The following is a 15,882-nucleotide window of genomic DNA, read 5'->3' as shown; positions in this document are numbered from 1 at the left end:
CACTCGAACATAGGCAACGGAAGTAGAAGGCTTGCGGGCCTTAAGCATCGTCGAGATTACCGCCTCCGGATAGCCTCAAAAGCCAGGCCGCAAGACAAAAGAGTTCTGCCTGTTCGAAAAATACCGGTCCCTGGTGTAGGAGCCGGGGAAGGTGACTCAGACGTATCGGTCCATCCACCGCCATGTGCAGCAGGTCTGCAAACCAGGGACGACAGGGGCCATTCCGGAGCCACGAGAATCACGAGTCCGATGTGGTTCTCTATCCTGCGAAGTATCTTGCCCACTAGGGGCCAGGGGGGAAAGACATAGAGCAACTGCTCTGTTGGCCACGGAAGAACTAGAGCATCCACCCCCTCCGCGCTGCGCTCTCTTCTGCGACTGGCCTTGGGGTTGAGGGAGGTCGCCATCAAGTCCAGCCTTGGAGTTCCCCAGCGTTGAACCAGAAGTTTCATCGCGTCGGAGACAGACCATTCGCCGGGGTCCAACCGCTGTCGACTGAGGTAATCTGCTTGAATGTTGTCCACCCCGGCTATGTGAGAGGCCGCGAGCCGGACGAGATGGAGTTCCGCCCATGCCATCAGGAGCGTGGTTTCGGCGGAAACGTGCTCGCTCCTCGTCCCGCCTTGACGATTGATGTAAGCCACGGTGGTCGCGTTGTCCGAGAGGACCCGTACCTCTCTGTTCCGAACCAGAGGGAGGAAACGCTGGAGCGCGAGGCATACTGCCCTGGTCTCCAGACGATTGATCGGCCACCGTGCCTCCTCCGGGGACCACAACCCGTGTGGCGCTGCGGTCGCAGACGGTGCCCCAACCCACGAGACTGGCATCTGTGGTCACCACCACCCAAGTGGGAACTTCGAGTGAGACGCCGCGGGCCAAGTGGGCCGGGACCAGCCACCACTTTAGACTGTCCCGAGCCGCCTGAGAAAGGGGCAGAATCACCTGATACTCCTGCGACACCGGTTTCCAACGGGAAAGCAGGGACGCCTGCAGAGGGCGCAGGTGTGCAAATGCCCAGGGCACCATGTCGATAGTGGAAGCCATCACTCCCAGAAGCTGCAGATAATTCCAAGCGGTGGGTTCCGACAAGGCAGTGAAATGACGTATGTGCTCCCTCAAGGAGAGGGCCTTGTCCGATCGCAGGAACACCATGCCTTGCTGAGTGTCGAAGGTCGCTCCCAGGAAATCCAAGCGTTGAGATGGTACGAGGGAACTCTTGGGGAGGTTCACAACCCAGCCCAGGGAGCGAAGCACCTCTAAAACTCTGGCCACCGAGGCCTGTCCATGCGAGAAGGACTTTGCCCGCACCAGCCAGTCGTCCAGGTAGGGGTGCACTAGGATACCCTCCTTTCGAAGGGCCGCTGCTACCACCACCATGATCTTGGTGAAGGTCCAAGGAACAGTCGCAAGTCCGAAAGGTAGGGCCCGAAACTGAAAATGCTGGCCGAGAATCTTGAAGCGGAGGTAACGCCGGTGGTCCGGACGTATGGGGATGTGCAGATACACCTCCGTCAGATCCAGGGAAGCCAGGAACTCCCCCTGGTGCACTGCGGCAATCACCGACCGCAGCGTCTCCATGCAGAACCGGCTGACCCGCAGTGATCGGTTTACCTCCTTTAGATCCAGGATGGGCCGGAAAGAACCGTCCTTCTTGGGAACTACGAAGTAGATGGAATAATGTCCCGAGCCCACCTCGGCGAAGGGAACGGGAGCAATAGCCTCTATGGTCTGAAGTCGGTCTAGTGTTTGTTGAACCGCCATCCTCTTGAGATCGGAGCCGCATGGGGAAAAAAGGAACCTGTCCCTTGGCGGGCGGACAAACTCCAAGGCGTAGCCGTGCTGTATGGTGTCCAATACCCACTGGTCTGAAGTAATATTTACCCACTCCTCGAAGAATTCCGTGAGCCGGCCCCCGATGGCTGGACTGGAGGAGTGGGTCTCTCTGGCATCATTGGGCGGATTTGGCGGGGGGGTTCCCCTGCCCTGAGCCCTCTCTCGCGGGCCTCCGCCCGCGAAAGGAACGTGACCAAGGCTGTGGTCTACTGGGGGCTGCGCGAGAGCCAGGCTGTCGGTACGACCTGTAACGCCGCTGTGCCCTAGCTCTGGTTCTGGTGGAGGCAAACGCCCGGTAAGGTCGCTGCCTATCTTCGGGTAGACGATGCACCGAGTTTTCCCCCAGAGACTTGATGATTTGATCTAGATCATTCCCAAAGAGAAACTTCCCCCGAAATGGAAGGGATCCCAGGCTCGACTTGGAAGAGGCATCCGCAGACCAATTACGAAGCCACAGAAGCCTACGAGCTGCCACCACCGACACCATGGACCGGGCCAGTACACGGAAGAGGTCATACAGAGCGTCCGCCCCGTAAGCAATGGCAGATTCCAGGCTGTTGGCCTGAGCGGCCTCTTCCGGAGGTAACTGCTGGGACGTTAGGAGCTGTTGGACCCAGAGTAGACTGGCCCTCTGAGTCAAGGAGCTACACATGACGGCACGCATTCCTAAGGCCGAGACTTCAAACACCCTTTTGAGGAACGTCTCTAGCTTGCGGTCTTGCGTGTCCCGTAGGGCTGTCCCGCCCGTGACCGGGATCGTCGTCCTTTTCGTCACTGCTGAAACCGCCGAGTCACCTTAGGAAACCGGATGAGATCCAAGAAATCCTCCAGCAACGGATACAATTTTTCCATGGCACAGGTGACCTTCAATGACGCCTCAGGGGCGTCCCATTCACCGGTAAGTAGCTGCAGAAAAGACTCATGCACTGGAAAAGCCTTCGCCCTAGGCCTGAGGGCGGCCAGAACTGGGTCCCCTTTCTTGGAGGACGTCGCAACCGCCGGGGCCACTGGTGCTGGAGGATCCAGATCTAGCTCTTGAAGGATCTGGTGAATAAGGTCCTCTAGCTCCTCCTTGTGGAAGATTCGCAGGGCGCGCGGGTCGTCGCCGTCCGCCTGTCCATCCGCGTGCGCAGGATCCGGAGGGTCCGAGGGGTCAAAACCCGGAGAAGCCGCTCCCACAGCTCGCGGCTGTGGTGGCAAGGCAGAGGTCCCTGGAACCGCACCAGCCGGGTTCTGAGACCCGGGGGGAGAGACCGAGAGCTTAGGGATCTTGGGAGAAGGAGGTCCTGCTGTAGCACCCCCCGGATCTACCAGGCCCTGTAAATATGCCGTATGCATTTTTAAAATAAAATCCGGGGAGAAAAATGGCAGGCCGGGAGACTTGCCAGAAGCAGGAGCCTCTTGAGGCAGACGAGCAGGCAGGCCCTCCTCAGGGCTTCGGTGCAGGCGAGGGACGCCCTGAACTGAGCCTTCCTCCTCAGGAGAGCTCGCCGCATCAAGTTCCCCATCCAAGATGGCCGCCATTCCCGCCATTGGTGAGGAAGTGGCCGGCCCGCGCTTCCCGGGCTGAGGGGAGGGGGGCACTGGGAGTGAACCCGAGCCGTGCGCGGCGCCTTCTCCCTCGGGAAGGCACCGCAGGCAAACCCCCTCCCTAGAAAAACGAGACCCCGGCTCGCCGCAGGTCTTGCATCTGGAAAAGTGCGGCATCGCAACGCCGCTGCGAGAAACGCCTCGGGGTGGGGTGGGGGGGGGCCAAAAGTAAATCGCACCACGGGGGGGCCCAAGTGGCCTTCGCAACCCGCCCAACAAGTCCTCAGGCGCCGGCGGGAAAAACCCCCTGCCGGCGCGCCTAGGCCCGAGAAGAAAATTCGCCGGGCCGCCGGACCGTTAGCCGTCGTGCATAGGGGCCGGCCTCACCGGCATACACGGAGCGCCGTTAAGAGGGAGTTAGCTGAAAAGTAAAAATCACAAAATATATACACTTACCCCCAAAGTAAGGAGAGTGAACTGCAGGAGGAGGCAGAACAGAGGGAAGGTACGCCTCCTCAAAAATTAAACTGACAAGAATTCTTTTTTTTTTTTTTTCAAAACTAACTTGATCCAAAATGTTACAATAGAAATGACAGGGAAGAACTCAAAGGAGAAAGAAAGAAAATCGAAAACCTGTCACTCTGGGGAAGCACTGATTTCCCCAACTCACATCTGCTGGAGTCAGAAAGATACTGAGCTCCAGCAGAGGGTGCGCTGGTATATGAGGTGAGGAGGAGGGGGGATGGAGAAGACAACAGGGGATGAGCTGGTGTTGGGGAGAATGAATGAATGTTGGGACTGAGTTTTCCCTAGCTTTTGCTTTGACCACATGGCTTTTCATTATGTCCACATTAACTACTCCTCTCTAGATATTTAATACAGGCTGGTCAGTCACACTTATAACCCACTGTGTTCTGTTTTTGGTTTTTTTTGCTAGCGGTGCTTTTAAGTTGAGTTCAGCACCCTAATCATTTTCACAAATTGGTTCCTATGATTTGCATCATAGTGCAGGTTGATGTGCTCATTGCTAAAAGATCTGTACACTTTAGGTGCCGAACCTTCTGGTCAGCCCATATTAAAATGTTGCTGATGACAAAACTGGCACAATAAATGAGCAGATATATTCCTGGATAGTCTGATGGTAAAGAGCCAGTGGCTGTGCTACGGACCCTTAGAGACTTATTTTTGCCAAGGAAGTTCTATAAAATAAAAATTATTATGAAAAGACATCCTTTTTATATTTATTAAAAAAAAATTATATATATATATATATACAACCCGTTAAGCCCGTTAAAACGGGCTACATTAACATTTTTTTTTGGATCATTTCCTTCCCCCTCATTCTCCCTCCCACCTCCCCCACTCTCTCCCCTCAGTCACTCCTCTCTCGTCCCCCCCTCCCTCCTCCCCTCAGTCCACTTCCCTCCCCCTCCTCCCTCCCTCATGTCACTCCCCCCTCCTCCCTCCTCAGTCACTCCTATCTCCCCCCTCCCCCAGTCACTCCTCCCTCCTTCCCTCCACCCTCTCTCAGTCAGTCACTCCTCTCGTTCCCCCCCTCCTCACGCCTCTTCCCCCTCCCTGAGATCACTCCTCCCTCCCCTGAGTCACTCCTCCCGCACCTCCACCCAGTCACTCCTCTCGCCCCCTTCCCACAGTTCAGTCACTCCTCCTCTCCCCTCACTCCCAGTCAGTCACTCCTCTCATCCCCCCTCCCCTGAGTCACTCCTCCCTCCTCCCCTGAGTCACTCCTTCCTCCCTCCCTCCCCCCCTCAGTCACTCCTCCCTCCCCCCCAGAGTCACGCCTCTCTCCCCCCCTCCCCCCAGTCACTCCTCTCTCCCCCCCTCCCCCCAGTCACTCTCTCCCCCCTCCCTCAGTCGATCTCCCCCGAAGACCCGGAGCGGCGGCGGCGGCCCGAAGACCCGGAGCGGCGGCCCGAAGACCCGGAGCGGCAGCGGCATGCGCGCGAGGGAGGGACAGACGGACGGAAGGAAGTCTGTCCCTCCCTCGCGCGCATGCCGCCACCGCTCCGGGTCTTCGGGGCGGTGCCGCCGCCGCTCCTGCACGGGTCTTCGGGCCGCCGCTGCCGCTCCTGCCGCTCCGGGTCTTCGGGCCGGTGCCGCCGCTCCTGCCGCTCCGGGTCTTCGGGCCGGTGCCGCCGCCGCTCCGGGTCTTCGGGCCGCCGCTCCTACAGCGCCATTTTTATTTTTAAGAGGCACACTGTGACCGACGTGCTCGCATGCGCGGTAGAGCTGCTCTCTACTGCGCATTTGCGGCACGGTCAACCTTCGTTTATTAGGTTGATATATATATATATATATATTTTTTTTTTTTTTTTTTACACCAAATAGCAAATGTTTTCTACATTGCAATCTATCTTAAATGACTACAACTTCACATACCTGCCATAAACTGTATGCTGAGCCACTGTCCATGAAAAACTGGGCCTCCACCTGACTGTATGGTTGACCTACAGGGTGAGAGATATTATTTTACTCAAAATAACTACGCTTTCAACTATATTTCTGTAATTGGCTTCTGGAAATCACAACGTCTAACAAACTTTCTCCTAAATAAGTACAATACTTTCTTTGCCTTTCTGGATAGTTTCATTATCAGCCTTCACTAACAAGTATAGTTGCCTATCTGTAACAAGTGTTCTTTGAAGACAGCACCCATTTCCATGACTGGTGATTCTGCCAACATGCTTGGCACTGGACACCTTCCAGAGCTTTCTTCAAAGTGTTGATAAAATATATAAGCCTGTGTAGTACCTAAGGTGCCATGGCCCTGCATCATGCCCCAGTTGTATTATTTAGCTCAAAGAGATCAACCCCAGAAGGGGAATTAGGAGGTAATGTGTGACTTGTGATTCCACTGTCTTTAAAGATAACCTGTTACAGTTAAGCAACTACACTTTCCCTAAAAACAACTAAACTTACCAGTCACACAAATGGGACTCCATAATGAAGAGTTGCCTTAATTAAAAAGGGAAGAACAACATAAGATGTGACATGCTGGGTCAGATCACAGCTCCACAGAGTCCAGCATACAGATTCAGAGATTAGCGAGTCCAGGTAGCAAGTACTCAGCAAATCTCAAAAAGTAGATCTATTGTTATGTGCTCCAAAGGATGGCAATGGCTTTCTGTAGTCTACCTGGCTAAAGCAAAATTGCTTACCTTGTAATAGGTGTTATCCCAGGACAGCAGGATGTAGTCCTCACATATGGGTGACGTCACCGAACGGAGCCCAGGCAGGAAAGCTTTCTGTCAAAGTTTCTAGAAACTTTTGACTGGCCCTGTGAGGCCACTGAGCATGCTCAGCATGCTATGATATTCTCTGCCACAGGTGTCTCTCTTCAGTCTGTTATATAGCATGAAGCGATAGCAAAAAATAAAATAATAAAAGGTATGAGACCCAACTCCGCGGGGTGGCGGGTGGGTTCTGTGAGGACTACATCCTGCTGTCCTGGGATAACACCTATTACAAGGTAAGCAATTTTGCTTTATCCCAGGACAAGCAGGATGCTAGTCCTCACATATGGGTGAATAGCAAGCTAGAGGCTGAGTCATGTTGTATTGAGGCAATATGGAAGTATTGTTGTTGAATGAGTCAGCCGAGGATTCCAGAACATTGGATGTAGAAGGAGTTGGGATTAAACAGGAAACAAGTTCTTTAAGACAGATTGTCCGTAGGCTGAATCATGTCTTCCTTCCTTGTCTAAGCAATAGTGAGCTGCAAAAGTGTGAAGAGAGGTCCATGTTGCTGCTCTGCATATGTCTAGTATTGGCACTGAACGAAAATGTGCTACTGAAGTTGACATTGCTCTTACTGAATGTGCCTTTACTCGCCCTTGAAGAGGAAGGCCTGCTTGTTCATAGCAGAACTCTATGCAATTCGCTATCCAATTGGATAGGGTATGTTTACCCACTGCTTTACCCGGTTTGTTTGGATCATAAGAAACAAAAAGTTGAGTGGATTTCCTATGGACTGAAGTACGGTTTAAGTAGAAAGCGAGTGTACGTTTACAGTCCAGGGTATGTAAGGCTGTTTCTCCTGGATGGGAATGAGGCCTTGGAAAGAATGTGGGTAAGTTTATGGATTGGTTCAAGTGGAATTCCGTAACCACCTTGGGAAGGAATTTAGGATGTGTACGGAGAACCACTCTGTCATGTAGGAATTTTGTATAAGGTTCGTATGTGACAAGTGCTTGTAACTCACTAACCCTTCTAGCTGAGGTAATAGCTATGAGGAAGATAGTCTTCCATGTGAGAAATTTAAGATTACATGAGTCGATGGGTTCGAAAGGAGAACGCATGAGTCTTGCAAGTACCAAATTCAGGTCCCAGCTTGGGACGGGTTTTCGAATTGGTGGTTTGAGGTGAGTTAAACCTCTCATAAATCTACTTATGAGAGGTTGTGTAGATATAGGTGCATCTGCTATCTTGTTATGGTAAGCAGATATTGCACTTAAATGTACTCTTACGGATGAAGTCTGAAGATCAGATTCTGAAAGATGGTATAAGTAATCTAAAAGAGAAGTTACGGGGCAAGTGAAAGGATTTATATCCCTTGCTGAGCACCACAAAGTGAATCTCTTCCATTTAGAAGCATAGTTTTTTCGTGTGGAAGGTTTACGTGAAGCTATAAGCACTTGAGATATATGAGATGAAAGATTGAGTGGTTGTAAAATCAAGCTTTCAACATCCATGCTGTCAGTGACAGGGACTGGAGGTTGGGATGTCTCAACCGACCCTGATCTTGAGTAATGAGAGTGGGAGCTACTCCTAGACGAATTGGATCTCTGACTGAGAGGTCTAGAAGTGTGGGAAACCATACTTGTCGAGGCCAATGCGGGGCTATGAGAATCATGGCCCCCCTGTCCTGTTGTAGCTTCACTAGAGTTTTGGTTATGAGCGGTATTGGAGGATACGCGTATAACAGGCCTGAATTCCAAGGGCGAGCAAAGGCGTCCTTGGCTGGTTGGTTCTTCTGTCTGTGTAAAGAACAGAAGTTGTCCACTTTGTGATTCAGAGGTGATGCAAAGAGGTCGATTGTCGGTTGACCCCAGCGTTGAAAGATCCTGGTTGCTATGGTAGGATCCAGGGACCATTCGTGCGGTTGGAAATGACGGCTGAGGCGGTCCGCCACTACATTGTGGATGCCTGCCAGATATGTTGCTCGTAGAGACATTGAGTGAGTCAGGGCCCAGCCCCATATCTGTGCAGCTTCTTGACAAAGGAGATACGAGCCCGTACCTCCCTGTTTGTTGATGTACCACATGGCTACTGTATTGTCTGTCTGAATGAGAACAGTCTTGCGCGAAAGGCAATCCTGGAACGCATGCAGTGCGTAACGTATCGCTCGAAGTTCCAGAAAATTGATTTGGTATGTTGCTTCGAGTTTTGTCCAGGTTCCTTGTGTGTGGAGATTGTCTATATGAGCTCCCCATCCCAAGGTGGAGGCATCCGTAGTTAAAGTAGTCTGTGGGACCGGTTGTTGGAAAGGTAGGCCTTTGCACAGGTTGTCCCTGTTGGTCCACCAAAGTAGAGACGATCTTAGTTGGTGGGTCACTTGAATTGGATAGTGTAATGGTTGAATTGCTTGGATCCATTGTGACCTTAAAGTCCATTGAGTTACTCTCATGGCTAGTCTTGCCATAGGGGTAACATGAACTGTTGATGCCATGTGACCTAACAGAATCAGAAACTGATGAGCTGTGGTTTGCGTCCGTAAGGAAATGGACCTCGCTAACTGAATAAGGGTTTCCGCCCGTTCTATGGGTAGAATGGCCCTTGCGAGGTTTGTGTTCAACTCTGCTCCTATGAATTGAAGCATTTGAGTTGGAGTGAGATGTGATTTTTGATAATTGACGAGAAATCCCATGGAGTGAAGTAGAGCAATTGTCCGGTTAAGAGAAGTTATTGCTCCTTGTTGAGATGGACTCCTTATGAGCCAGTCGTCTAGATATGGAAAAACATGGACACCTTCTTTGTGTAAGTGTCCTGCTATTACTGCTAGACATTTGGTGAAGACTCTGGGAGCAGATGCTAGTCCAAAAGGGAGAACTCTGTATTGGTAATGTTGAGGACCCACTGTGAAGCGCAGGTATTTGCGATGAGGGGGGTATATCGGAATGTGAGCATAAGCGTCTTGAAGATCCAGAGAACAAAGCCAATCCTTTGCTTGAAGAAGTGGAAGTATGGTACCTAGAGAAACCATCCTGAACTTTTCCTTCTTTAGAAATTTGTTGAGATTTCTTAGGTCTAGGATGGGACGTAGGCCTCCTGTTTTCTTTGGAATGAGGAAATATTTGGAGTAGAATCCCCTGCCCTTCTGCTTCCGAGGCACTGGTTGAATGGCCTTGGATTTCAGAAGGGTGGATAATTCTGTTTGTAATTGATGAAGTTGAGATCTTTGTTGTTGGCATGATGTTGGTGGAAATTCTGGAGGAATTGAAGTGAAATTTAGTTTGTAACCTCGGGTAACTATTGAAAGAACCCATTGATCTGAGGTTATGTTTTGCCAATTTTCGTGAAAAAGGGATATTCTGCCTCCAACTGGTAGGTTTGGTTTGGGATTGCAAGGTTGAGTCTGTTCTCTGGTGTAATCCTCAAAAGCCTGTTGCAGGCCCTGTTTGCGCAGGTGGTTGTGGGCGGGCAGGTCTGGATTGTCTGGCTTGAGAACGCTGAGTTGGCCTAGTTGATCTACCTCTATTTGTTGGTTGGTAGTACCTGCGTGGTCTGTAGTAAGAGCGTCTTACATCTCTTCGTGGAGGACGACGAGAAGGTTGACTAGCAGGTTCTTGTGGGGTCTGAGACAGTTGTTTCAGTGTCTCTGTGTGGTCTTTGAGTTGTTGAACCGCTTCCTGAATTTTATCTCCAAAGAGATTGTCGCCAAGACAGGGAAGGTCAACAAGCTTATCCTGAACCTCAAGTCTGAGGTCAGATGCCTTGAGCCAGGCCCACCGGCGAGCAGTGATTCCTGCTGCTGCTGTTCTTGAAGCAGTTTCGAAGTTATCATAAACTGCTCTTACTTCATGTTTGCCCGCTTCAAGTCCTTTTGATATAATTTCTTGAGCAGGTTCTTGGAATTGAGATGGTAAGGAAGTAACGAATTGTTCCATCTCTTTCCAGAGATTTCTTTGATGTTGAGTTATATAGAGTTGATATGCAGAGATTTTTGTACTCAGCATGGAACTCTGGTAAATCTTTTTACCTAATGTGTCCAGAAACCTGTGCTCCCTGCCTGGTGGGATGGAGGAGTGTGGACGCACACGTTTAGACTTCTTCTGTGCTGATTCCACAACGACAGATTGATGGGGCAATTGTTGTTTATGATACCCCGGAGCTGGTTGAACAATGTAAGTAGTTTCTACTCTTTTGTTTACAGCAGGGTGTTCCCAGATTCTTTTTTGAAGTTCCAGTAACACCTCATGTACAGGTATTGCTAGTACCTGTTTGGGTGGATCCACAAACTGTAGTACTTCGAGAGTTTGTGTTCTGGTATCCTCCTCAGCAGCCAATTTAAATGGAATGGAATCAGACATAGTTTGTACGAAGGATGAGAAGGATAGATCTTCCGGAGGTGACTTCTTTCTTCGGTCAGGAGAAGAAGGATTGGACATGAATTCCTCTGAGGAAAATTGAGAGGGTTCATCATCATCCCAGGATTCTTCTGATTCCTCTCTATAAGTTGTTGGAACTGGAGAGGCTTGCAGTCCGGAAGGTCCAGGTTGTGGATCATCGAGGAAAAAATCAGCAGATACCTTCTTTTTTGTAATAGGTGGTAATTTGTCGATGACTTTTTGGTATCTTTGTAGGAGACGATGATAAAAAGCTTCATCGCGGACCTCCTCCGATGGAATAGGTTGCTGCAGAGATGCAGTCGTTTGATTCGTCGATGGAATTTGAAAAATCATCGATGTAGATTGAGTCAGTACTCTCGGTGTAGTGGTTATAGTATCCGCCGAGGATCTTGATGGAAAAGGTGTTGTTGTCATCGGTGTTATCACCGGCATCGATGATGTAGGTATCGGCATCGATGTCGAGGACATCGGCATCGATGTCGAGGACATCGGCATCGATATCGAAGGCATCGGCATCGATATCGAAGGCATCGGCATCGATATCGAAGGCATCGGCATCGATATCGAAGGCATCGGCATCGATATCGAGGGCATCGGCATCGATATCGAGGGCATCGGCATCGATATCGAGGGCATCGGCATCGATATCGAGGGTATCGGCATCGATATCGAGGGTATCGGCATCGACAGGCCTGTCGGGAGTTGTTGCTCTTGAAGAGCTTGGAAAACAGCTTGTTTAATCAGTGCAGACAATTCAAGCTGTGGTGTGAGCGAAGGAGCCGATGGTGTATGCGATGGTATTGCAACGACCATCGATGACGGTGTTGGTGTCGGTGGCGGCGAAGGCCCAATCACCGGCGTCTCTTGGTTTTTAGACCGCTTTGGCATCGACTCGTCCTGGGACAGTGTTTCGGAGGATGATCGATGGCGATGGCGATGTTTAGTTTTGGAGCGTTCTGTTGACGTGGCAGAACGTACAGAAGATGGCGAGGATGAACGGTCCCCCGATCCATCCGGACGCGGTTTTTTAAGGAGGATTTTCTTCGTAGCTCCAGCCGGAGATGAACTCGGTGCTTTTGAGGAAGAAGGAATTAGTTGAAGAGAAAAAAGGTGTTCCATCTTCTCTTGTCTGGCCTTTCTTCCCTTGACCGTCATTTCAGCACATTTTTCACAGGAATTAACATCATGTTGTTTCCCGAGGCACATTACACACTCCGAATGGGGATCAGTAATAGACATAGTTCTATTACAGACCGGACATTTTTTAAAACCGGTCGCCATTTTCGATCGACGGCCGTCGATGAAACGAACGTGTGAAAAAATTTTCAGCCGAAAATTGTGAAACAGACAGTACTCACCAGCCGGCGAGGCAGAGAACTTCCCGTGACAGAGAATATATAGAAAAAATTGACTTTTAGTCAAAACGATATTCCCAACGGTAGGGCTATCGGTCCGCGGTGCGAACGGCAGCGCGGAAAAATGAAGACTGAAGAGAGACACCTGTGGCAGAGAATATCATAGCATGCTGAGCATGCTCAGTGGCCTCACAGGGCCAGTCAAAAGTTTCTAGAAACTTTGACAGAAAGCTTTCCCGCCTGGGCTCCGTTCGGTGACGTCACCCATATGTGAGGACTAGCATCCTGCTTGTCCTGGGATAATATTATTTTATGGACATTTCCTCTAGAAACTTATCCAAATCCCTTTTAAACCTTACTATGCTAGTTGTCCTCACCATGTCTTCTGGCAACAAATTCCAAATCTTGATTGTGTATTGAGTGAAAAAGTACTTTCTACGATTTGCTTTAAATCTGCTGGCTGTTAGTTTCATGGCATGTGCCCTTTGTAGAGACTCCCTTGGAATATCCAATAGAAGTAAGCCCTAATGTAGGACCTACAGGCAAAGAAGAAGTGGAGAATACAACTTTGCTACTTTACTCCCTTTATGAGGTTGCTGCAGTGGTGGGCTCCTGCCTGTTTAAGAGAAGGTGGCATTAGAGATCTGCATGACTTTTAGTTTTGGAAGTTGAAGGAAAAGGAGCTAATTTGAAAAGGAAAAGGAGCTAATTGAAAAGAAAATAAAAAGAAAATATCCCGAGGCAACGAGAAGGCAGGAACCAGCGGTGAGTCTTGCCGCGCCCCTGCTACCTTAGCCAGCCTATCAGGAGCCGACTGAGGACCCTTTAAATCTGAAGCGACTCCGGCAGCCTCCCTCTTTGCCGCCCTCCCTACCCTGCAATAGGCCTCGCCTTACCTCATCTCTCTCTCTGCCGGGGCTCGCGCGGTCGGCGCAGCACATTCGGGCAAGAGCCCGCTCACCCCCGAGGGTGAGCCGCGCAGAGCAGAGCAAACAGCAAATTTGAAAATAATATAAAAAGAAAATATCCTGAGGCAACGAGAAGGCAGGAACCAGCGGCGAGTCTTGCCGTGCCCTTTCTATCTCAGCCGGCCTATCAGGAGCAGACTGAGGACCCTTTAAATCTGCAGCGACTCCGGCGGCGTAGCGTGCCCGAAGGAGCGCGACCTAAGGGGCCTGCCCCTTAGTGCGCCCCTTTGTGAGCCCCCAGGACAGAGGCCCCCTCGCCTGCCACCACTCCCTTACACTACTTCACCCAGCATTCTCCAGCTTCCATCTTTTCAACCATCCTCTTCCAGCTTTGGCCAGCATTCATCCAGCAGTCCTCCAGTCCTTGCTGCCCTCATCCAGCTTTGCCAGCTTCCACCAGCCTTTACCAGCCCTCATCCAGCATCCGCCAGCATCAACCATCATCTACCCGCATCCAGCTTTCATCCAGCACTCATCTAGCATGCATCCAGCTTGCATCCAGCAATCCTCCAGTCCTAGCCGCACTCATCGAGCTTTGCCAGCTTCTGCCAGCATCCACCAGCCATTGCCAGCACTCATCCAGCATTCGCCAGCATCTACCAGCATTAACCCGCATCCAGCTTCCATCCAGCACTCTTCCAACATTCATCCAGCCGTTGCCAGCATCTACCAGCATCTCATTTGCCAGCATCTGCCAGACAGACATATACTCAACTCTCTCAAGCAACATGCTCAACCTACGCTTCATCATAAAGACACGCTCCCAATACCCAACCTGCTCCTAGTGTTCCAGCACCAGCACCTTACCGCTCCCACTCAGACTCCAAACAACCACATCAGACAAAAACTCATTCAACTCTCTCAAACAACTCCCTACACACAAGCAATTCCCAACTCTCTCATCCAATCACCAGCAGTCATCTCTAAGACCGACTCAAAGACAGGAGACTCAAAGACCACTATCTACAGCTCATACACACAACAACCCTCCTTTTCTACACCATCCGAGAAGGCACTATGCAAACCTACCCCATCTTTATCATCACCACACCCACCAATCGAAGCTTCTACAATGAACCCTGAACCATACTACGAGATCACTCATCCCAATCATGATTTCACCCCTCACCCAGCTATTAGGACTCACGATATTCACTCTAACCCTCTTCAACGCTCAGTCCTTTACAAAGAAAACCCACATCCTTAACGATTATCTGCTGGACTTCAAACCAGACGTCTGTGCCATCACAGAAACCTGGCTAAAAAGTTCAGACACTCCCCTGATAAACCAACTACCGATACACCTCTATGACTTTTTCTCAATCCCAAGACACAAAAAAAAAGAGGCGGCGGGCTACTCCTAGCCACCAAAAAAGAACTCAGTCTCAGCCAGCAACCAGTCAAGACCTCCTTCACAAAACTGGAACTAGGTCTGTTCAAGTCAAAACATATTCAAATTCTTCTAGTATACGCTCCACCAGGATTACTAGACACCGATGCCTCCCCCCTCATAGAAACCATTGCCAAACACATCAAAACAGACTCACCAGCTATGATACTGGGGGACTTCAATCCACATGTTGACGCCTCACTGCTCTCTCCCAATTGTGAAACCTTCCTCACCACACTCGAGGCTATGGGCTTTGAACAAATTATTAATAAACCCACCCATAAAGCAGGACACACGCTAGACCTCATCTTCATAAACTCAAACCTATCATACAATAACGTCCCAGACTGCACCCCGGTCCCCTGGTCTGACCATTCCCTGATATCAGCTACCCTCACGACTCAAGTAAACCCTATTCAGCCTCAACCTCATTCTACCATCCACTTCAGGAAACCATGTGCCTCCGACACTTAGTGAATACCTATCCAAGGAACTCCCTAACCTGGATATCTCCAACCCCAACTCAGCCCTTCTTATCCTGGCGCAATATCACAGAGTCAATAGCCAATAAACTTTGCCCCAAATCGACGAAAATAATCAATTGGACACAAAAAAGGAAACAACCCTGGTTCTCTTCAGAACTTAAACGGATGAAACAAGACCTCAGACACAAGGAAGGCATATGGCATAAGACCCCCAACACCAGAACACTATCCGATTATAAACGCACCCTCCATCTTTACAAGATCTCTCTTTTACAGACAAAAAAAAGACTTATGACAGCAGAATGTCCCACAAAGGAACCTTCGTTCAGCTAACAAGGCACTACTAACAATCCCTACAGTAAAATCGGCAAAACTAACCCAAGTAAGAGAAAGGGCCTTATCTCTGGCTGGACCCTTTCTATGGAACACAATGCCCACTGAACTCAGATTACAGAGAGATATCAAATCCTTTAAGAAAACCTTGAAGACATGGCTCTATAAACAAGCCTTCCCAAAAGAAACAAGGGGGTAGAGAGTGAGTGAGAGAACAAAAAATACAGAAAAGCGCAACTAAGAATAAATGGCATTACAATATCACAAAGACATAATACAGTTAAGATGTAGACCAAAATAGAAGTATCTCAATAACCTTCCTGGACTAATCCACCACTACCCAAAATTTTGACTTTATTAATGATATTGTAACCATTTGTAAATGGCACCTGTTAAATGT

General features: G+C 49.9%; 1 protein-coding gene across 1 annotated transcript in view; it reads right to left on the bottom strand.

Annotated features, from left to right (window-relative positions):
- The window catches only part of KNL1 (kinetochore scaffold 1), a 629,191-nt gene that overhangs the window by 354,041 nt on the left and 259,268 nt on the right, over positions 1 to 15,882 (bottom strand). The window contains 1 exon segment of the mRNA XM_029598563.1: positions 5,764 to 5,831. Coding sequence (XP_029454423.1) covers positions 5,764 to 5,831 — 68 coding nt within the window.

The sequence above is a fragment of the Rhinatrema bivittatum genome, chromosome 4 (assembly GCF_901001135.1).
Source record: "Rhinatrema bivittatum chromosome 4, aRhiBiv1.1, whole genome shotgun sequence".
Classification (NCBI taxonomy): Eukaryota; Metazoa; Chordata; class Amphibia; order Gymnophiona; family Rhinatrematidae; genus Rhinatrema; species Rhinatrema bivittatum.
The sequence above is the reverse complement of the archived record's forward strand: the minus strand, read 5'-3'. Positions and strand labels throughout refer to the sequence as shown.